Source organism: Hemiscyllium ocellatum, chromosome 2, assembly GCF_020745735.1.
Source record: "Hemiscyllium ocellatum isolate sHemOce1 chromosome 2, sHemOce1.pat.X.cur, whole genome shotgun sequence".
NCBI lineage: Eukaryota > Metazoa > Chordata > Chondrichthyes > Orectolobiformes > Hemiscylliidae > Hemiscyllium > Hemiscyllium ocellatum.
This window is the reverse complement of record NC_083402.1, coordinates 38,666,738-38,691,424: the sequence shown is the minus strand read 5'-3', so window position 1 is coordinate 38,691,424 and position 24,687 is coordinate 38,666,738. Positions and strand designations below refer to the sequence as shown.

The 24,687-nt window shown below is 38.4% G+C and overlaps 2 protein-coding genes across 7 annotated transcripts in view; one reads left to right on the top strand and one right to left on the bottom strand.

Moving 5' to 3' along the window:
- Positions 1–15,356, top strand: part of hmgcra (3-hydroxy-3-methylglutaryl-CoA reductase a) — a 53,638-nt gene extending 38,282 nt beyond the window's left edge. The window contains exons 15-20 of the mRNA XM_060835937.1: positions 6,138–6,243; positions 7,831–8,001; positions 8,136–8,276; positions 9,919–10,077; positions 11,560–11,714; positions 13,290–15,356. Coding sequence (XP_060691920.1) covers positions 6,138–6,243; positions 7,831–8,001; positions 8,136–8,276; positions 9,919–10,077; positions 11,560–11,714; positions 13,290–13,344 — 787 coding nt within the window. The 3' untranslated portion in view covers positions 13,345–15,356. The remainder of the gene's footprint in view (positions 1–6,137; positions 6,244–7,830; positions 8,002–8,135; positions 8,277–9,918; positions 10,078–11,559; positions 11,715–13,289) is intronic.
- A 5,146-nt stretch (positions 15,357–20,502) lies between these two features.
- LOC132822640 (ceramide transfer protein) overlaps positions 20,503–24,687 on the bottom strand; it is a 109,525-nt gene continuing 105,340 nt past the window's right edge. For all 6 annotated transcript variants that reach the window (XM_060835889.1, XM_060835897.1, XM_060835913.1 and 3 more), the window contains one exon: positions 20,503–23,997. The gene's annotated coding sequence lies outside the window, so the exon portion shown is untranslated. The remainder of the gene's footprint in view (positions 23,998–24,687) is intronic.

The following is a 24,687-nucleotide window of genomic DNA, read 5'->3' as shown; positions in this document are numbered from 1 at the left end:
ATACACGTACCACCCTCTGCGTGAAAAAGTTGCCGCATAGGTCTCTTTTCTATCTCTCCCCTCTCACCCTAAACCTATGCCCTTGAGTTCTGGACTCCCCGATCCCAAGGAAAAGACTTTGTCTATTTATCCTATCCATGCTCCTCATAATTTTGTAAACCTCTATAAGGTCACCCCTCAGTCACCACTCCAGGGAAAACAGCCCCAGCCTCTCCCTATAGCTCAAATCCTCTAACCCTGGCAACATCCTTGTACATCTTTTCTGAACGCTTTCAAGTTTCACATCTCTCTGATAGGAAGGAGACCAGAATTGCATGCATTATTCCAACGGTGGCCTAACCAATGTCCTGTACGGCCACAACACGACCTCCCGACTCCTGTAGTCAATACTCTGACCAATAAAGGAAAGCATACCAAACGCCGTCTTCACTATCCCATCTACCTGTGACTCCACTTTCAAGGAGCTATGAACCTGCACTCCAAGGTCTCTTTGTTCGTCAGCACTCCCTAGGACCTTACCATTCAGTGCATAAGTCCTGCTAAAATTTGCTTTCCCAAAATGCAGCATCTCGCATTTATCTGAATTAAACTCCATCTGCCGCTTCTCAGCCCATTGGCCCATCTGGTCAGGATCCTGTTGTAATCTGAGGTAACCCTCTTCACTGTCCACTACACCTTCAATTTTGGTGTCATCTGGAAGCTTACTAACTGTACCTCTTATGCTCGCATCCAAATCATTTATGTAAATGATAAAAAGTAGAGGACCCAGCACCGATCCTTGTGGCACTCCACTGGTCACAGGCCTCCAGTCTGAAAAACAACCCTCCACCACCACCACCACCACCACCACCACCCTCTATCTTCTACCTTTTTGATACCTCTAGATTAGATTACTTAGTGTAGAAACAGGCCATTCGTCCCAACAAATCCACACTGACTCTCCGAAGAGCAACCCACCCAGACCCAGTCCCTTACATTTACTCCTTCACCTAACACTATGGGCAATTTTGCATGGCCAATTCACCTAACCTGCACATTTTTGGACTGTGGGAGGAAACCAGGGCACCCAGAGGAAACCCACGCAGACACTGGGAGAATGTGCAAACTCCACACAGACAGACGGTTGCCTGAGGCGGGAATTGAACCCGGGTCTCTGGCGCGGTGAGGCAGTAGTGCTAACCACTGTGCCACCATGCTGCCCTTATCCAAATGGCTAGTTCTCCCTTTATTCTAAGAGATCTAACCGTGCTAATCAGTATCCCATGGGGAACCTTGTTGAATGCCTTACTGAAGTTCATATAGATCACATCTACTGCTCTGCCCATATCAATCTTCTTTGTTACTTCAAAAAATTCAATCAAGTTTGTGAGACATGATTTCCCATGCACAAAGCCACGTTGACTATCCCTAATCAGTCCTTGCCTTTCCAAATACATGTAAATCCTGTTCCTCAGGATTCCCTCCAACAACTTGCCCATCATCGAGGTCAGGCTCACCAGTCTATAGTTCCCTGGCTTGTCTTAACTGCTCTTCTTAAACAGTGGCACCACATTTGCCAACCTCCAGTCTTCCGGCACCTCACCTGTGACAATCGATGATGCAATATCTCAGCAAGAGGCCCAGCAATCACGTCTCTGGCTTCCCACAGGGTTCTAGGGTACACCTGATCAGGTCCTAGGGATTTATCCACCTTTTAACCGTTTCAAGACATCCAGCACTTCCTCCTCTGTAATCTGGACATTTTTGCAAGATGTCAGCATCTATTTCCCTACAGTCTATATCTTCCATATCCTTTTCCACAGTAAATACTGATGCAAAGTACTCATTTTAGCCCCATTTTCTGTGGCTGTACACAAAGGCGGACTTGCTGATCTTTGAGGGGCCCTATTCTTTCCCTAGTTACTCTTTTGTCCTTCATACCTGTTTGAATGCAGGTATTCTGTTTTAGAATATGTAGGGGTGATGGATTCTTTGGGTAACGTAGCACGAACAGCCAAGTTTCTGGTATTGAGGCTGGTTCTAATGCAACAAGGGGTACGTTGGCTTCCAAGAGATCAATTGTGTTAGGGGATTCTGAAGTCAGAGGTACAGACAGGCGTTTCTTTGGCCAGCAGAGAAAAAGCAGAATGGTGTGTTGTTTCCCTGGTGCCAGGATCAAGATGTCTCCAAGAGGGTGCAGAATGTTCTCACAGGGGAGAGGGGCCAGCAGGTGGTCATTGTCCACATCAGAACCAACGACATTGGAAGGGAAAATGTTGAGACTCTGAAGAGAGATTACAAAGAGTTAGGCAGAAATTTATAAAGGAGGTCCTCAAGGGTAGTAATATCTGGATTACTCCCAGTGCTACGAGCTAGTGAGGGCAGGAATAGGAGGATAGAGCAGATGAATGCATGGCTGAGGAGCTGGGGTATGGGAGAAGGATTCACATTTTTGGATCATTGGAATCTCTTTTCGGGTAGGAGTGAGTTGTACAAGAAGGACAGATTGCACCTAAATTGGAAGGGGACTAATATACTGGCAGGAAAATTTGCTCGAACTGCTTGGAGGATTTAACCTAGTAAGGTGGTTGGGGGTGGGGGACCCAGGGAGATAGTGAGGAAAGAGATCGATCTGAGACTGGTACAGCTAGAACAGAAGTGAGTCAAACAGTCAGGGCAGGCAGGGACAAGGTAGGACTAATAATTAAACTGCATTTATTTCAATGCAAGGGGAAGGCAGATGAACTCAGCATGGTTAGGAACATGGGACTAGGATATCATAGCAATTACAGAAACATGACTCAGGGATGGGCAGGACTGGCAGCTTAATGTTCCAGGATACAAATGTTCAGGAAGGACAGAAAGGGAGGAGGAGGCATTTTTGATAAGGGATAGCATTACAGCCATGCTGAGGGAGGATATTCCGGGAAATACATCCAGGGAAGTTATTTGGGTGGAACTGAGAAATAAGAAAGGGAAGATCACCTTATTGGAATTGTATTATAGACCCCCGAATAGTCAGAGGGAAATTGAGAAACAAACCTGATCTCAGCTATCTGGAAGAATAATAGGGTGATTATGGTAGGGGATTTTAACTTTCCAAGCATCGACTGGGATTGCCATAGTGTTAAAGGTTTAGATGGAGAGGAATTTAAGTGCGTACAAGACAATTTTCCGATTCAGTATGTGGATGTACCTACTAGAGAATATGTAAAACTTGACCTACTTAAAGTCTGGTTGAAGATTTATAGCTCGGGTGTCCGTTGTAGTGGTTCTGTTCGCCGAGCTGGAAGTTTTTGCTGCAAACGTTTCGTTCCCTGGCTAGGGAACATCATCAGTGCTATTGGGGCCTCCTGTGAAGCGCTGCTTTGATGTTTCTTCCGGTATTTATAGTGGTTTGTTCTTGCCGCTTCCGGGTGTCAGTTTCAGCTATAGTGGTTTGTATATGGGGTCCAGGTCCGTGTGTCTGTTAATGGAGTTTGTGGATGAATGCCATGCCTCTAGGAATTCCCTGGCTGTTCTCTGTCTGGCTTGTCCTATGATGGTAGTGTTTTCCCAGTCAAATTCATGTTCCTGGTTGTCTGAGTGTATGGCTACTAGGGATAGCTGGTCGTGTCGTTTTGTGGCTAGCTGATGTTCATGGATGTGGATTGTTAGCTGTCTTCCTGTTTGTCCTATAGGAGTATACTTAAGAGGGAAATTAGGAGGGCAAAACGGGGACATGAGATTGCTTTGGCAAATAGAATTAAGGAGAATCCAAAGGGTTTTTACAAATACATTAAGGACAAAAGGGGGAAGAATAGGGCCCTTCAAAGATCAGCAAGGCAGCCTTTGTGTGGAGCCACAGAAAATAGGGGAGATACTAAATGAATATTTTGCATCAATATTTACTGTGGAAAAGGATATGGAAGATATAGACTGTAGGGAAATAAATGGTGAAATGTCCAGATTAGAGGAGGAAGTGCTGGATGTCTTGAAAACAGTTAAAAGTGAATAAATCCCCAGGACCTGATCGTGTATCCGAGAACTCTGGGAAGCTAGAGAAGTGATTGCTGGGTGTCCTGCTAAGATATTGGTATCATCGATAGTCACAGGTGAGGTGCCAGAAGACTGGAGGTTCACAAACGTGGTGCCACTGTTTAAGAAGGGCGGTAAAGACAAGCCAGGGAACTATAGACGGGTGAGCCTGACCTCTGTGGTGGGCAAATTGTTGAAGGGAATTCTGAGGGACAGGATGTACGTGTATTTGGAAAGGCAAGGACTGATTTGGGATAGTCAACATGGCTTTGTGTGTGGGAAATCATGTCTCACAAACTTGATTGAATGTTTTGATGAAGTAACAAAGAAGATTGAGGGCAAAGCAGTAGATGTGATCTATATGGACTTCAGTAAGGCATGCAACAACGTACCCATGGGAGACTGATTTGCAAGGTTAATCCTCATGGAATACTGGGAGAACTAGCCATTTGGATACAGAACTGGCTCAAAACGTAGAAGACAGAGGGTGGTGGTGGAGGGTTGTTTTTCAGACTGGAGGCCTGTGACCAGTGGAGTGCCACAAGGATCGGTGCTGGGCCCTCTACTTTTTGTCATTTACACAAATGATTTGGATACAAGCATAAGAGCTACAGTTAGTAAGTTTGCAGATGATGACATAAATTGCAGGTGTAGTGGACAGCGAAGAGGGTTACCTCAGATTACAACAGGATCTGGACCAAATGGGCCAATGGGCTGAGAAGTGGCAGATGGAGTTTAATTCAGATAAATGTGAGATGCTGCATTTTGGGAAAGCAAATTTTAGCAGGACTTATAGACTGAATGGTAAGGTTCTAGGGAGTGTTGACAAACAAAGAGACCTTGGAGTGCAGGTTCATAGCTCCTTGAAAGTGGAGTCGCAGGTAGATAGGATAGTGAAGAAGGCGTTTGCTATGCTTCCCTTTATTGGTCAGAGTACTGAGTACAGGTGTTGGGAGGTCATGTTGCAGCTGTACAGGACATTGGTTAGACCACTGTTGGAATATTGCATGCAGTTCTGGTCTCCTTCTTACCGGAAAGCTGTTGTGAAACTTGAAAGGGTTCAGAAAAGATGTACAAGGATGTTGCCAGGGTTGGAGGATCTGAGCTACAGGGAGAGGCTGAACAGGCTGGGGCTGTTTTCCCTGGAGCGTCGGAAGCTGAGGAGTGACCTTTTTTATGGAGGTTTACAAAATTGAGGGGCATGGATAGGATAAATAGGCGAAGTCTTTTCCTGGGGTCAGGAGTCCAGAACCAGAGGGCATAGGTTTAGGGTGAGAGGGGAAAGATATAAAAGAGACCTAAGAGGCAACGTTTTCACGCAGAGGGTGGTATGTGTATGGAATGAGCTGCCAGAGGATGTGGTGGAGGTTGGTACAATTGCACCATTTAATAGGAAGGGTTTGGAGGGATATGGGCTGGCAGGTGGGACTAGGTTGGGTTGGGATATCTGGTCGGCATGGATGGATTAGACCGAAGAGATGTACAGCATGGAAACAGACCCTATGATTCTACTAGCTTCCTGTGACACCCAGATCCCACTGCACCAAGGCATTTTGAACTGTCTCTATGTAAGTTCTCTTTTTTTTAATTTTTTTTCCCAAAAATGGATAACCTTGCACTAATGTCCTTAAACCCCATCAGTCAAATTTTGATGTGTTTAATCCATATCGATTTATAAACTTCATATTTCTTCACTAACTGCCCACCTACTGTATGCACTTTTTTTTTTATCTGAGGATGCATACTCCAGAAAACCGAACAATGCGTTTGCTGCTTCAGAAGTTGAAATGAGGCCCAGGAAGGATCAAAGAGAAATAGCGGTGGTCATCTGTTTTCCTCTGCAATCGACTCTGTCTAGTCCTTCCTTGTCTTTGTTAATCCCACACCACATCTTTCAGCAAGCAAGCATCAATTAGGTTTAATTTGTAAAGTTACCACAAACTCTCCTCAGCTCAGTTGAAACCTGGAAGATTGTCACCTCTCCTGCACCTACTCCAACCAGCAGAAATGTCACCCTATAATCATTTGGAATTAAGAAACAAGACAATATTAACTGACTGCAACTTCTGACCTCTACAAATCAACTGTGGTTTACATAACAAAGTTGTTTTCCATTGAATCTTGCAATGTTTCATCTGCAGATATGCCCGGCTTCAGAAGCTGCAGATTGGGCTTGCTGGACGCAATCTTTATATCCGTTTTCAGTCAAAGACTGGGGATGCCATGGGCATGAACATGATCTCAAAGGCAAGTATAACTTTTTAAGATACTGGAGATAGTCAATAGGTTATGGAGCAATTGTGTACAGAAACTGTGTTTTAATATGTCAGAACAGGAGTGGGATGGCTAGAGAACAATGGAAAGGCTTATTATATGGGGAAGTGATGCTATTAGCACTAGATCTTTTACTCTAGAGACCCAGATTTGAATCCCACCATGACAGATGCTGCAATTTGAAGTCAATTAAAAAATCTGGAATAGATTGTGTAAAGAATCTGACTGTAAAACGATTGTTTGGTGAATGATATGGATTCATTGACAGCTTCCTTTAGTAAAGGACACTATAATGTCCTTTTTAAATAAGGCGGCCAAAATTGCACACTGTATTTGTGGTATGGTCTATCAAAACCTTGTATAAGTGGAGTGTACTATGCTTTGATTTCCTCTCAACAACCATAGCTTTAGCTTTGTTCATTAGCACTGTGCTTTCAAACTAATTTTTTTGATTTGTGCATCAGAACACCTCAATTCCTCTGCATCTTAGAATTCCACAGTTGTTTTTCATCCTTTCTCCCAAAGTGAACAACTTCATGCTTTTCCACAACCTACTCTATTTGGCAGATTGTTTACTTCTGTTCATCTGCAAACTGTCTGGACGTGTCTATACTTCCCTATTTGTGGTATCATCAAATTAAGCTTTGACTTTTTGGTCCCCTCAGCCAGGTCATTGGCATAAATTGTAAAATGCTAATGCTCCAGCACAGACACCTGCCGGACTCGCTACTTTATATTCTGCCAATTAAACATCTATATGCACACAGCCTTTTTGCCAGACAGCCAGTCTTCTATCCATGATGACATAAGATGGTGGCAGAGTAAGACACTCTCTAGCTGGAGCTCCTCTGTTCCACCTGTGCTTTTTGTCATTTCTTCCCCCCCCTTCCCCCCCCCCTTCTTTCAGCATCACAGGGTACCAGCGGCTGTAGTATGGTAGCACTCAGACTACACAGAGATCCCACACAGCGAGAGACCGTGATCTTTTGTTTTTAACTAGCTTTTTCTGACCTATGGTTATGCTATGTATAGCTGTAACTTTTCTTTATTACTCTATTCTGTAACGAAGCTGTGTATCTAGGTACCTTTTTTGTACCAAGATGGTGCTGTAAGTGGTGACTTAAGCTTGAGGACATGTGACAATAAAGCTAACTAAGTTCAGTAACCTCACAGACTCCCATTTAGCCAGTGCAAATTATTCCTCCTTTTAAAGAAATTCTTCAAAGAGCACTAAAAAAAACTTTTTTTTTTAAAAACCCAATGAGACAAGCCATTGACTTCCAGGTTGCCATTTTTAATCTGTAGTTTTTGAATGTTATTTGCTTTCAGTCTTCAAGAATTCCATTACCTTTGTTTTAAATATAGTAAGCTTCAGTCTGGCAAAGTGTGTTGATGCAACAGTCATTTTCTGGGAAACAATATTGTGGATAGTAGGAAAAGCAAGACGCTGTATAAATTATATAATCTATCCAATCCACACAGAACATGTGCTTAAGAGAACGTTTTGCATATAATTCAGAAATTGATATCTTAGATTTGCTTTTTTGCCTTGTTTTATAGGGCACAGAAAAGGCTCTCTCCAGGTTGCAGGAAGAGTTCCCATCTTTACGTGTACTAGCAGTCAGTGGCAACTACTGCACAGATAAGAAACCTGCTGCAATTAACTGGATTGAGGGAAGGGGGAAGTCTATTGTTTGTGAAGCAGTCATTCCAGCCAAAATTGTGTGTGAGGTATCAGTGTGTTCAAATGTTTGCACAGTGCATGGTTCACATTTTCAATGAGATATACACCAATTGATTTTTTTTTTAAACCAATCATTTGATAATAACAAGTAATTCAGTTCTCTGCATTTTGTTTTCTTTAGGTATTAAAAACTTCTACACATTCTCTTGTAGAAGTAAATATCAACAAAAACCTAGTGGGTTCAGCAATGGCTGGAAGTCTGGGTGGTTACAATGCACATGCTGCAAATATTGTTACAGCTATTTATATTGCCTGTGGACAGGTAGGTGTAGGATTTTTTTTTGATTTTACTGCATTCACAATAGTACAGGTTTTGCAATAATGAAAATCCTGCGTTTCTTCAGTGAGAGCAGAGCTTACTCTAAATATACTGGGAAAGGAGCTAGAGGATTATTTGGATCTAGACCTGAAAAAATGAGACCCTCCTTTTAATTGTCTCAACTCAAACATGGTATTATATAGACTAATGTTGGTGAAATAATTTCTAAAGCCATAGTTACTTAATTGTCCATTCAACTATTTGGATTTTATTGATAAAGATTGGATTTAGGATGTAGTGTTGCAGCTGTAAGAGACATTAACAAGGCCACATTTGGAGTACTACATTCATTTCTGGTCACCCTGCTATAGGAAGGATGTTATTAAACTAGAAAAGCAGCAGTAAAATTTACTAGGCTATTGCCAGAATTGAAAGGTTTGAGTTATAAGGAGGGGCTGGACATTTGTCCCTTGAGCGTCAGTGCTGAGGGGGTGACTTTTTATAGAGGTTTATAAAATAATGAAGAGCATAGATGAGGTGAATAGCAAAGGTCTTCATCAGTTTAGTTTTGGACTCCATTACCAAAGGGCATAGGTTTAAGATGAGAGGGGAATATTTAAAAGGACCAAAGGGGCAACCTTTTCACTATGGTGTGTGTATGGGATGAGCTGCTGGAAAGTGAGGGGTGGGTACAATTACAACACTTAAGACATTTGGACCGGTACCCAAGCATGGCAAATTAGACTAATTAAATTTGGGGATAGCTGTTTGGCATGGATGAGTGGACTGAGGTTCTGTTTGATTACAAAATTATATAGTTAGAATCAAAGTGTGGCGCTGGAAAAATCACAGCAGGTCAGGCAACATCTGAGGAGGAGAATCTGTTTTTTTTTGGGCATAAGGAATTCCTACTGAAGGGCTTTTGCATGAAGTATTGACTCTTGACTCTCCAGCATGTGCAGTCTCACTTTCTCCTATAGTTTTGTAATGACTTTTCTACCTGAGTAGTGTCATTTTAACTGTCTGATCTTACTGATTTTAACTAAACTTTATTGTTGGTTTCCCTTTTGTTTTTAAACTATGAAAGCCTACTGTTATCGAAAACAGAAACAAGTGAGGCAGCAATGCAACCTCGGGAGATTGAGAGATCCACCTTTCCTTGAATTCTTTAAGACCATATAGTCCTTGTGCTGTTGGTGCATTGAATGCTGCCTGACACTTGCTAATCATGTTTTCTGTAACCACTGGATATATACCAACCATAAGCTCCAATTTTAATAACCCAATAAATTTACACGTTTTGTTTAACTTCTATGGCATATTCCAATATAATCATTCCTGAAGCTTGTTTGTTTCCGAAGTGGTATCAATGACTCTACTCACCTTTTGATCTTAACTTCATGCTTTGGCTGACTGTATAAACAAGTACACTATAAATATGACCTCAATCTATTTCAATGTTGCCCAGTAGCGCATATGTAAGGTTATGAAAGAACACAACCTGACATTAGTTTCTTGTATCACAACATTTTACTAACCTACAAGCATTTAATTCTGTACCCAGTTTTTTGTTGTAATTTGTGGATTACATTTGTAGTTTACATACTGTATTGAAAGAGGTTGATACTACATGTTTCTAATTTAGGATCCAGCTCAGAATGTTAGTAGCTCGAATTGTATTACATTAATGGAATCAACAGGCCCCAATAATGAAGACTTGTATATTAGCTGCACCATGCCATCAATTGAGGTTGGAACTGTTGGAGGAGGAACCAACTTACCACCACAGCAAACTTGCCTGCAGGTGAGGATTCATGTAACTAACTTATACTTTTTCATTATTTTTTTGTTGCAATCTACATCAAGAAGTACATGAAGAACAAATTAGTTTCGGCCAAATACTTGGCTTTTAATATCCTGAGAGCAGAGTACATTATAATGACTTGTGCATTTATATGAAAATCAACAGCCAATTGCTTAGTAAGGAGTGATGCAAAACATTAGTGACCTGAAGTGCACAAAACCAGGCAATCCGTGAAATTTTCAATATTCAAACCTTCAGCACAGCTTTAATTTCACATTTCTATTAGACAGTGATGGAGTTGAAATTAAGATAATTCAAATCTTTAATGTCTCGAAGTGAACAATCGGGCATATTCTGGACCAAAAGTAACTTCAATGTACGTGAATATTGGAACAGTAACATAACTGAACAAGAAATCATTGAACGTTATGGTATAGGAAGGAAGACTTACTTTAGAAGAAACTAAACATTGGAACAGGAGTAGATCACTATTGTAAATTACATCTGATCTACAGCCATCTCCCATATCTCTTGATGTCAACTTCTGTCTTTAATTTGCTCAATGATTTAGCTTCCACAGTCCTGTGGCAATGAATGCTAAAGGTTCGCCACCTGTGACATTTTCTTAATCTCTGTTTTAAATGGCTTACCCATCTATGCTGCAACAGAATGGATAGTTGAGACACTTGTGGGTCTCAAACTTTTTTTTTTGACAGTTACACTTCCCTGCTGATTAGTCCAAGATCCTTTTTTGTTTTTTTTAGCCACTCCTGAGAGTTTATCCCCAGTTTCTGATCAGTCAGGAGAAACATTTCCATCGATCCTGTAACACATCACCTCTTCTGCTTTTGAAATGTTGAGGAAACTGGGTCTGAAAGAGAGGCTGCTGCTGCTGCTAAGTTAAGGGGGCAATAAATGCTGGATGAGTTACTAATGAGAAGGGTGAATGGTTTGAAGTGGGTTGGCTGTGCTGGGAGCAGCCCACACACAACAGGACCTGGGGTGGTAGGGTGGATATTGAACATGAGGGAATGATGTTCATGTTCTCATTATTACTCAGTGCCTTGAATCTCGAAGCACTAAAGCAGGCCTGAGTTAAATGTTGGCATAAGAACAGTATGCTGAAGTGGCAGGCAACTGGAAATGTAATTTTTTACAGCCACAAATATTATGTAAATCAGGATATTCCGGGCAGTGTTTCATCTCCTCTAGTGTAGAAAACTAGATTAGTAAATGCAGGTATCGTGCAGCTTCACTAGAAAGGGGTGTCTGGGGCCTTGGATAGTGAAGAGAGGTAGTAAATGAACAAGTGTTACACCTTCTGCGATTTGTGGGGGAAGAAGTGGACAGGGTCTCCCAGAACGAGCATTCCCTGCAAAAGGTAAACAAAAGGGATTTCTTTCTTCTATCCATTACCTAATTCCCCATTCTCCACATCTGCTTACACTATACTGTTTAAATATTTCTACGTTTTCTTCTTAGATGCTTGGTGTTCAGGGTGCAAGTCAGGAGTGTCCTGGTGAAAATGCACGGCAGCTGGCCGAGATAGTTTGTGGTACAGTAATGGCAGGTGAGCTGTCTCTCATGGCAGCCCTGGCAGCTGGACATTTGGTGAAGAGCCACATGATTCACAACAGGTAAATCATTTTCACAATACACTGTGTGAACTTGATTAAACTTGAAAAGTAATTTTATCTATATGTTTTGAACACTGCCGTTAATACTTGAGTACCATGTCATTCAACCATTTATGGCTGTGGTGACAGTGGCTCAGTGGTTAGCACTGCTGCCACACAGCACCAGGGACCCAGGTTCACTTCCAGCTTCAGGTGACGGAGGGCAGAGTCTACACATTCTCCGTGTCGGATTGTGGGAGGAAGCACACTCAAAAGATGTGTAATTCAGGTGAATTGGCTATGCTAAATTGCTCATAGTAATAGGTGCATTAGTAGGGAGTAGGGGATTGGTTCTGGGTGGGTTACTTCTCAGAGGGTCAGTGTGGACTTGTTAGGCCGAAGGGCATGTTTCCACACTGTAACCTAGTTTGTCCTATCCAGCCAAAACTTGCTGCTGTAAGTTTATACTTTGAATTACAGCAATGTATTGTTTAATGCTCATTAAGCTGTACATCAGCTATTTTTAAATGTTTTCTTCCTCCTTTTGGCTTCTGCAATGTAGCCAAGGAAGCAGTTACATATTTTTGGATCTAACTTCATGGTAACTGTTAAGTCTCTCAACTTAGCCAGTGCGTACTTTAATATGTTTGTGGGGGTAGGGGGCAGAGGAGTGGTAGTCCAAACAATCCAGCTAAACTCACTGGATTGAAACCAGGAATGAGTCTGAAAACATCTAGCTTGTTCTCCACTGAGATGCTGAAGACTCTCTCCTTCATCTAGTGAGACTTAATCAGTCAGCTCAGCATATTCTAAGGATAAGACCGTATGTAGCACTTGTCTCCCTATAGGTTAGTAGCCACAACTTCAGAAAAGTACTTTATACCAGCTGTAACCCCTGCTAGCTATGTAGATAATAACTAAACATACAAATAAGGCCCCATGTTGATCAGTGCCACCTTGATTCACCTCAGCAGGGACTAACAATTTAGCACAGTTAATCCACCTAACCCCCACACCTTTTGGACTGTGGGGGAAACTGGAGCACCTGCAGAGAACATACAAACTCCAGTCTGTCATGGTTGGGATTGAACTCCGGTCCCTTATACTGTGAGGCAGCAATGCTAACCACTGAGGAGTTTTCTTGGGCCCTGTAAGTAACCCTAAGGCTGTCAATCTGTGCAAGAATGACAGATTCTTTGCCTGTTTTGATTTTACAAGATGCAATTTCATGACTACCATTGCTAAGACTTTTGAATCCTGAATTGCTGATCCAGTAACATTTCCACCATACACATTCCCTTGATAACTTGACAGGATTGATGCTAGAAGGTTACTTCCCCTTTGTGGAGGTCTTCTATTAGATGAAAACAAATTTTGAAGGCTGTTGGTCAATGAAAAGCTGAATAGTCTACTTAAAAGTACATACCTTTTGCATATTGCACTTGTGGGAAGACAAATTTGATTAATGAAGAAGCCAATACCAATTAATAATGAAAAGAGAATATTTATTGGTTCAAGTAACTAGATGCAGATTTAAACTGCCACTCTACAATAGGTTAAACTAATCTGCAAATGTTGTTCTGCTTAAATCTACAGATCAAAGGTTAATCTCCAGGTGCTCCCCAACAGCTCTACGAAGAAAGCAGCTTGATTATGAAAGGGATTCACTATAAAGACTGGCACTTGTACACTGGAAAGATGCTTTGGATTTTTGTTTAGAACTAAGGGACAACTGAGTGTTTTCATGACTTTTTGAAATTGCTGGTTTGTACGATTTTGACCAGTATATCTGAAATGGAGTTGACATGGTTCCAAAGCAAAGATACCAATATCCAGTAGTGTGCCCAGAAATCATAGTGGTACAAAAGAGTAGCCTGCAGAACCTACAATAAGAAGAAACTGTAAAATGACCTTGTGAATGTTTGCTAGTTCTGCTTAATCATATTGTCTTAACTTATGACAAAGTTTATTTGTTTTTTTGATGTTGACATAGTTTCAAAGCTTGCAATAACTCAAGTCTTGAGTGAAAGGTTTACTAGAAACAATTACTGCAATCTAATTAAAAACAAATCCCTGGCTGTGGTTACTGGAGTAAGGTTAATATTGCCACAGACTCTCTTTTTGAAAATTGTTCATTTTGTGCAAAAGAACAGATGTTGTACAGTCTTCAAGAGAAGTTCAAAAGTAGGTAAGAGTTAGTACATGTAAATCTCTGGAGAAGTCAAAATGCCTATACTGAGTTTTAGCACACTTTGAATTCAAACAATTAACTTTAGCCAAAAATACTTCATCTACTTCACTGCTTGAATCAGATAAAACTAAATCAATTTTCAAAATTTGGTAAAGTTCATGATATGAATAAGCCTTTTGGTGTGAATATTATTCTGCTGATAATTGACCTGGAATTTCCTGACTGACCCTTTGTCTCAAACAGAAACCTCCTTAACCACTTTTGTGCTGTTTTAAGTCCTCTAATAGTATGAATTGACCAGTTGTGACCAAGCTGGATTTTTGTCAGATGTTTAACCACAACTGAACCTATAATTGTCTGTCTTTTCTGTACTGTACATCATGACAAACTTAAGATTTTGAAGGTTTTATTTATGGCTGTGAATTTCATGACCCTTACCTATATATTGTATTCGAACGTGTGAAGCTGGTACTTGATTCCTGGCCAGTTGTTACAAAGAGTTTGTTCATTCATCCAAAGTTAAATTATTTTAATTTTTACTCTTATTACATTGCGATTAGAGTTAAAGGTATGCACACAATTAAGGCTGTCTTCTTTCAGGCAGATACATTTTTTTAAAGTTTTAAATTTCAGATACAACCATATCACTTATCTACCCCAGAAGTAGATAAAGATAGATATTCCAGTTTGTATGCTTAGGAGGGAGTGAACACTACCCTGGTTTGTCCCTTTTTGTTAGGGAATCTATTTCTACTGGGCACATATCTGCTTTACTAGTAGTTTCAAACAGGAAGTAAATGTAGATTGTTTATTCTAATCTTTCACCTGCAGTTTTAGGGTGTTCTGCAATATTGTTGCTTAAGATGGATGGGTCATTGACATTATGGCCTTCTATGCAACAGACATTAATAATGATTTTACAAAGCAAAGACTAAAAATTCAACTGACATGGAAAATGCATCTATAACCAACAGTGCTGTTAAGCCAGGGTAAAATAAGTTTTCAATCAAGAAATATTTTTCATTGTTTGACTTATACACTACTCCAAAAATCAATGCAGCTTGAACAGCATACAATTGGAAACATTTGTCAAGTTTGTTATTCTTTCTGCCTTAGCAAATGTAAACACCAATTTTTTTCATACTTTCCTGAGCTATGTTTTTGAATGGTATGTTGGGCCGTTTGTGTAGCAGTGTCCTTATCCCTGTATCAAGAGGGCTGGGTTCAAGTTGCACCAGGTGTGTAACAGCTGAAGAGGTTGATTCAAAAAAAATATGTAAATGACTGTTTAGAGAGGCCCAAGACTTTATATGCTTGAAAGTATCAAAACAAAAACTGTACTGTGATGTATTGAAGTGTCAAAAAGTAATGGTTTTTGCTAATGAAAAGCAGATTGGAAGCAACTACCAGTATACCAATTCTAGTAAAAATGTTTACAATGTGAAAAATTCATTAAATACATTTTTGTAAAAGACTTTGATTTGAAACTTCATATTTCATTTGATAGAGATTGATTTTATATCGAGTATTAATCTACACTGTTTTCATACTATTGCTGAAGAGAGATTTCCTGATTAGTGCAGGATAATGAAAGAATGCCAAATTCCAGATAACAGTTAAGTGATTGGTCATAGTATTCCCATGGAGAAAGGAAAACATACTAGAATAGTTCCAAAGGGGGGAGATATTGGAGTGGAAACATGAAACATTTCTCTTTCCACAGATACCTGAGTTTCTCCAGCACACTATGCATTTACTTTGCTCTCAATGTTCCTTAAAGATTTGATCAGTCATGAGCACTAATTTATACACTAGGTGTAAGATAATAACTACTTCAACAGATGAAGTCTCTTTACTTCATAATGGAGATGCTTTATAGTTACTCTTCATGATTTTAATTTTCTCCATCAATTGGAATAGTGAGACCAAGAAATGTTAAGCAGTTACCTATCAGAGGATGGGAAGTTCCAAGTCATTTGCATTTGAATACCAAATCTACCCCCCCAGCGAAGTTTTAGTAGAAGATTCCACTTGAAAATACATCAAGCATTTTTCACTACTACTGATTCTGTAGGAAGGGAAAATGATTCCAAAAATGAAGAATTATTGTGTATTTGCAAAAATTAAGGTCACCAGCAAGAAATGGTTCATGAAGCATGGAAAACGTTTTACAGACACCAAAAATAGACATTTGTTATACAATCTTATAGTGGAGCGAGACAACTGGAGTCCTTTTGAAGAAGTAAAATAATATTATTTGAATCTGATTTTATGATATTGATCCTAGAGAGAAAATAAAAAGGTTGAGGCAATACAAATGTAACTCGCAGATAAAGTGGAAATAGTGAATAGTTTTGCAACCGTTAAGAGAACTCAGGAAAAAAATTGGTCTGAATGAGAATGAAAGTATATCAAGTAAAACTGAGTACTTTGCTATTTTCACAATTAAAAACTGAGGAAAAAGGGAAAAACTAGCCACTGTTAACCTAGGTCTGGAACAAATAGGCTATGTTTAAGCTGCAAGTTGAGAGATGAAAGAATGTTAAGCCAATATAATATTAGCACTGGGTAATCTTTTGGAAGCTATATATAGCAAGTCAGGCACACAAACTCATAAGTAATGCTTACCAGAGTGAAGCAAGTCATCCTTAACAATGAGGAACTGCCAAAGAAGTTTGCACTTGGATACAGGCCAAGTAACAAGTTTTTGCAATGCATTTAATTCTCTAATAATGCTCTAAACAAAAATTATTTGCCACAGTCATTTATTTTTGTATTAAAAATGAACTGCAGATGCTGGAAATCAAAAAACCCCAGAAATTAGTGGAAAAACAGGTTTGTCAGCATCTAAGAAAACGCAAAATTAATGTTTTGGGTCTAATTCCAAAGAGGAGTTAGTATTGGGCCAAATACTAACTATGCTTTCTCTTCACAGATGCTGTCAGGCCTGCTGAGTTTCTCCAATTTTTTTTAAGAAACATTTTTATCTCTCTTTATGGTCTCCATCTTTCTAAGTAGCAACTGCATTCCCTACTAAAGGTGGCAGTTAAACTCAGTGAATTTCTTATGGAAGTTAGGAACAGGCAACAAATGCTGGCTTTGCCAGTGATGCCCACATATCATGAAAGTCAAAAAAAAATCACCTTTGAGAATTACCATTTGAAATTTGAAGACCATAGAGAAAGTTCTTAAAACAAAACATGAAATTCAGCTGATACTTTTACCACAATGGACATGTTAAAAGCTTTTTAATTCTAAAAGACCATCCTCTGCCCTTCAATATATAATTATTTGATAAAAAAACAAATGTCATTCAAAATTATTTTTGAAAAATAATATTTTCAAAGATGTTATATAAAGTATTTTTAAAGAATGTTGCTGGATAGTGGCAGATTGTGTCCAAAATGTGCAAACTTGAAGAGGAGAAAAGTACTTTCTGAATGGGTACCATACACCAATTGTACTCAAAAGTAGAAGCTTAGTCCTAGCCACAAAATATCTGGGTTTGCATCCAAAGCTGAACAACGAAGTCTTTCACCTATGGTATATGCACAAAGAACTGTTAGGATTTCATTATATGTTCTCAGTCATCCATTATCAACACGTTTATTAAAAGCAAACAAGTGTTTAGAAAATCAACAGTATTTAACTCATTAAAAATGTAAACTTGAACACAAAAAAAGACATTGCTGGAGAAACTCCAGGGTCATTGGACTCAAAACATTAACTGCTTTCACTACTCAGATACTGTCAGATCTGCTAATTCTCTCCAGCAATTTGTGTGTTTCTGACATTCAGCTTCTACAGTTTAAGTTTAAACATCGTTGCACCATTGTTCTCTTCAGTAATTCCAAATGGAGTTCTGAGAAAAATAAAGCAACTATTAATTCAAGAAAGTTTAAAGATCAGGGACACATTCCAAATAGAAGTTCAACTTTTTATTCATTGATGTCCTTGCAACCATTGAAGAATTTAAAAAAGTATTCTTCACAATTAAATCTACAGCACTGACTGAGCTGACCTGCACAACTCATTTTTTAACTCACATACAATGTTCATGTTTCATCTTCAAGTGACAGAGTTTCCCAAATTAGCAAGACACCAATGAAACAGAGTAACTCATGACTGAGCTTGAATTTGTGTCTTAAGTTTCAAGCAATGACCATCTCCAGCAAAAAAGAATACCATATCAATGTTCAACAGCATTAATATTACTGAATCCCCACTATTAATTCCTTTGGGGTTATCACTGATCAGAAATGGAATGGGACTAACTGTTCTATGTGGCTGTGATTCCTCCAGTTAGTAATTTAATCCAAAACTTTGTAAGGCCTCACCATCTGCAAGCACAAATCTACACTGGTGCCCTTTCACTCCCTATTGATGGACAGAGGCAGAAGAGTGTGATAGTAAGATGGTAATTCACCAATGTACCTTCCAAACCCATAACCTTGACCACTTAGAAGGGGTGCAGATTAATGGAAATATCACCACCTGCAAGTTTCACACCATCCTTCACTGTTAGGGGAGAGACTTGCAGGATTTTGATCATCCAACAGCACTGTGCAAGTCCCTATACTGCAATGGTTCAGGCAGCAGCTCACCACCACATTCGCCAGGATAATTCAGGATAAGCAAATTCCAGCCAAACTAGCGATGCTCTCACCCCATGGATGAAGAAAGGAAAATGCTGACACCTGCCCTTAAAGAATCCACATTGCAAGGATAGAAAACATGGATAGAGTTTAAAGGATTGATAAGGCAGAAAGTAAGTACCTTATGTAGACCAATGTAAAAACAAAAAAAGTGGAGATACTCAGGAGATCAGATATCTTTGAGAAGAGAATGACAAAGTTATTATTTCAGGTTGCTGATCTTACATCAGAAATTATCATGGCCAAAGTCACCAAATCCCAAGGCACTGGCCTAATTACAATTTCATTCAAAATATTAAGCACTCAAACTAAGAGATCCTTGGTTTATTAAAAATTGCAATAAAGCATCAAAACATTCACTTTTGTCGGACTCACTGAATACTTCTCACCTGTATTTTCTTGATCAACTTCAAAAGAACTATTGTGCTGGCACCAGCACGTAGAATGGTCTCTATCTGTGCTGTGTATTTATAAAATTATGTCAGAGATACAACACTAATTTGTATCCACTACTGCTGACGCAGAAAGCCCTTGCCTTGGCAGGTGAAAGATGGACTGAAAATTTGATTCCCTGGTTAAGGATTCAGATTTTTCAAAAGCAACTTTAAAGAAAATTCCTAACAAACACTGAGCACATGCGGCAAAGATTCTAATTGGAGAAGAGTTCACAGATAAAATACCCAAAGAAACTACCAATTCCAAAATCTGAATCCTATTTATAAATGCACTGAAGATTATTATACTGTGGTACCCAGAGTATTTATCCACTCATTTACTAAAAGTAGAGCTTTTCCAAAAAAGGAATGATCAATTGGAAAATTAAAGTGCAGAATCAGGGTGGTGGAATATCACCTATGTTTATTGAAATAAATCAGAGATACTTCAGCCTATCAGCTTAGGTTTCATCATCTCTCACCATTTTTTCAGTTACATAGGGCGTTTAACCCACTGAAGCCACAGCAGAAAAAGACTGCACTGCTTATTTTACTGAACGCAGATAAATAAAATACTTCTAACTCACAGCAATAAGTGAATTTAACAGTCTTGACCGAAAATAACACCACCCCAAACAGGTTACGATTAAAAAAAATCACAAGAGATGAATAATCTTTACATTTCAGTATTACAAATTGAATGATGTACCTGTGACATACAAAATATTTCTCGCAGTTCAAACATATTTAACTATTAATTTTGATTGCATTTTACTCATTTTCTTCCCGAATCTCCCCAACCTGAAGGTTGTTTTCAAATCAGTCATGAATTACATAGAAGCTGCTTCTTATGAACATCCCTGAAAAAAGCTCCTCATTCTTCAAACATTTCCTGCAAAATTTTCCCAGAGATAATGGAACCAATTATGAGTTACAAGGAAAAAAACTAAACTGCCTACTCTGCAGTCAGCTCTTGGCAGAGTTAAAAGTTCAGATTTGAACCTTAAACCAAACATTTGAAGTCATAATCTAGGCTGACACTTCATTACAGTGAGGAGACCTGCACTGTAGAGTTGTTGCCTTTTAAATTAGACATGAAAGCAGACATGCCATGCGTGAACCCTCGGGTGGATATGACATAACATCCTTCAAAGATCAGAGATCATCTTTTTCCTGGTGTCCTGACCAGTCCTCACTCCACACATCAGAAATATAATGTAGTTGTTTACTCATTGCTGTCTGTGGGACTTCACGCAATTTTCTTTTCTATAGTAGTGATTACAATTCGAAGTATACCATGCGGAGAAACAAAATGCAATGCTAAAGTCATGAAAGGTACAATTACATATGTCAAGCTCTTATTCCCAATCAACAATCATGTCATCTTCATGAGGGAATACTGAAGTGGAAACTGATCAATACACTTACATTGTATTGAAACTGCAAGAATTTACTATTTATACATAATTAACATTTCCAAAAAAGACAGACAAAATATCCAAGATATTCTATAATGTTTTAATACTTTTCACTTTTTAAATACTGGATTTTAATTTGTGATAACATGGAGGAACTAAACTTTATAAACTTTTGCACATTGCTGATTGGAAAAAACTGTTTTACAGTCCAACATCACAGACACATATTAACCAGTGTTTTGCTGTACACAAAGCTAAATCAGGATATAAAGCTTTCATAAAACAAATCTCTGACCACATTCTACACACTCAATAGATTTTGAAATAAAAGTCCATTTTTTAACCTGTAAATGACGTGTTTTTACATTCCAGAAACGTTTCAATACTTTACAATCCCCTTTTAGTGTAATCACTTTATACCAGAATAATTTCAAAATTACATCACATTTAGTGCAATTGTGACTAGCAATATCAAGTTCTATACACGTAAACTTCCCAATTTATTAAAAGTTAGCTCAATTTAGCTTAACAGGTTTTTAACCTGGATCATTGCTAAAGTTCTCATTGATAAATTAGTCAGGTATATAACAGCTTTTCATTTGGAATAATCAATTAAATTTACAATTTCCTCCCACCAAGTTCCTGATAATATATTGGTTACTCACTGTTGAATGCAAGGGTTTTTAAACAACCTGAAATTAACAGTTGCTGAAAGTAAGCAGCATAATAAACCAGTTAGTTCTGTAAACTACTGAACCTCATGTATTGGATTCTACATTAACATTACTCATTTATGCAATTGTGACAATCTCCTTATTTCCATTCCCATTTGTAACTTATTGCACAAATGAAAAGCATTACTACACAGGGCGGACAAAAATAATTTCCACTACAAACAAAATATCAAGTTAAATTATCCCAAAAGCTTAAAACCTGGTCAGATGTAAACTTTTCATATCTATGCTAATGGTAGAATTTGGGTTTACCCAACTTATCTTACTAATGTTTGTAGTAAGGTGCTTTTATGCGTAGTATCCCTCAAAACACAAATATTCCCCTTTTTTGTTGAAACAATGAATGCCAGAAAATTGTCACATGATGGAAGTGAACTTCTGAGATTTGCCATGAGTGCTCTGCTTCAGAACTCCCAAAGTATGACACTGCAATGTTAAGCCTCACTTGCTGTACTCCACAACCAACACCATTCCTTTATGATAAACATCACTCACTGGGATGTATCGTTAACACGATTTCTCAATGCTAGAGGTTTCCAAACCGATACAAAGAGGCCACACAATATCCAATTTACTGTCTTAATTCTGGTTTTCATGTATATTTTAATACCTGCAACTGGAATATCAATTTTATATAAAAATTGTTCAAGGAAATAGGGAAATTCTTGCAAGAAATAATCCCTTTTTAAAGAATTACTTGGAAGACAAAAGTTTAAAGATAGAGGGCACAGAGTTGAAAAAACTGATCCAGTTAGCAACTTGGATGTGTTTTTTGGGTGAGGGGCTAGTGGAGCATATCTATTTAAAAACAAATCTGCACATAGTTGGAATTGTAATAGATACTCTGGGAAGTGCACTGTGAATTTAATTTCATATCCTCATCATGCAACCAACTAGCATTGACTTCTCCTACATTCCCTCAATGTCAAAGCAAACAAATCATACAGTTTGCTGCATTTTAATGGTACAGTAGGTCCACATAACCAGTTAATCTGGTTGAATAGAGCAAAACCATTGCATTCAAGAAAATCTTACTTCCTGTTGATTTATTGTTACTTATTACAAATTAAGTTTAAATACAGATATGAAGTGTATTTGGTGAAGTATGGAGCTGATCAGAAAAATTTTCATTATAAAAGTTTGGGTTTATAAGGTATAGCCTAGAAGTTCAAGGATAATTTAAGTATAAAGTGTTCTCAATTAATCTTCACCACACAGTATTCTTACATACCAGCTTTAAGAATCAATTTACTGAGTGCATAACAATCCTCAAATTTAGGCACTTTCACATTTGAATCGGTTATATATACACAATATTGTTAGCGATGATCTTGTGCTGCAAAAATAAAGTCTGCTGGTCAAATTACTGATATTCATATGCTTATATTAGTTATAATAACCAATTATTAATATTAAATGGTTTATGTGGCTCTAAATGCTAGATTTATTAAAATAAAAATCAATTCTTAGCTGCAAAACAAGTGGGGAACATTGTAAAATTGTGCACAATTTTACAATGTTGTGTACAACTTCACAATGAAAGATTTCTGGAATCCAGCAGTCATAAAAACTAAGTCTAATTTTAGCTGCATCCAGTAACAGACACAGCATAAAAGTATTATATGGAAATCAACAGGAAGAAAGAAAAGGTCTGCACAGAATTTCATGGGAATTGAGGTTCTACAAAGTAACATATCAACATCATGTAAATGTATTCCTGAAACACAACTGGCTAGTTCTGATTAAATATCAGGAATTCTGTTTCAATTCAGAACAGATTTTGCACAATTGCATTAATGAACGGAAGGTGTGCACCTTTTGAAAGTAGTGCGCAACAATTTATGCAATGGGCTTCACCTAAGCTTAGCTGGCGTACCTTATTCACAATAATGTACACCCCTTCTATCAATATTGCTTAAAACAGTTATTCACCTTTCAACAGTATGTCTACACTGGTCATAACTAAAACTCCAATCTGTTACAACATGAAAAATTCTTATTTGACATGTTTCAAGTAATCCTCCTTCCAGCCCATACCATCATAAAAGATTTCAGAACTTTCAATTACAACAGAAAATACATATGTAACAAATATACAAACTAAAAATGCAGTAGAAATATAGTTTGTAAACAAAACAGAAATAAAGCTTTTCAAAATCTCCATCAGAACTAGACGTTCTTCATGGGAGATCGTAAGAAAGAGAAAGGGCAAATGCCAGAGGTCAAAAGGGCTTAGACATCCCTGAATTAGTTTTTATAAGAAATCAGTTTCGATGTTAGAAGCTAGGACTGGCTTTAGACCAGAAAAAGAATGTAATGAATTCAGTGATTATAGAATGCTAATTAGAAAGACTTGAGTAAGACTTAAAGAAAGTACACCTTACTGTAGACCCCAAAGATGGCTAACATTTGAGCAACTTAAGATCACAAATTCGGTTTTGTTTGTTGCAAAAATGTTGAAATTTTGGCCATGATTATGTCGGCCTACAACAACAAACATGCTTTTTTTTAAAAAACAATTAACGCCTTCAACTTATTGTTTTTGATCCAAAATGAGATTGTTTTTGTAAAAAAATGCTTGGTTAAATTGTAAACAGCAGATGAACTTCACATACAGATGAACTTCACATACAGATGAACTACACACAGATGCTAAAATGGAACAGATCAGCCACAGATGTCAAATGACAGCCTACATCAGATTAGATGCAGACTGAGGACTGCGACTGGCTTACGAGGGGGAAGAATGCTGGAAATTCAATGCATCAGCATGAAGTCACTGTGATCCTCAAGCGTAGGAGGGCACCTTTTTGTCTGCATGTTGGTCGCTGGGGAAAGCATGGTAGAAACAGCAGCAGATCCATGCTGAAAACTAAAAGGCACAAGATAAATTACTTCAATATTACTATGATGACTGTTTGAACATGCCATTTGTATACTTCCTTAAACACAAGAACAATTTCATGACAAAATGGAACATTAATGTAGGCTATTTTTATTCTCAACCTCCTAAATCCATTAAAAACTATTTCATTATAGAATCTTCCTCACATTATTCATCTGTAAAATATCATGGGCCATTTCAGGCAGCAGAGTAGTGGTGATATCACTAGACCAGTCAACCAGAAACCAAGGTTAAATGATAAATTTTAAATTCAATTTAAAAATTCAAAAGCAAGTCTCAGTTAGTGAATACAAAGCCATTATTTTTTTTAAAAATCCATCCGGTTCACTATTGTCTTTTAGGGAACAATAAATGTCTGGAATTGAGAGTCAATGACACCACAAAACCATTGTTGTTTCCCTTCAGGGAAGGCAACAGTCATTATTACTTGCTCTGGCCTACATGTGACTCCAAACCCACAGCAATGTAGTTGAATCTTAACTGCCTTTAGTCAATTATGGATGAGATATAACACTGGCCTAGTCAGTGACACCCACATCCCATGAGGAATTTTTAAAAAATTGCCATATTTACCTTGTCTGTTCCAGGCCTACAGCAATATGTTTGACTTCAAATTGCCCTCAGAAACACCCGAACTTAGTTCAATGGTAGTTAGGA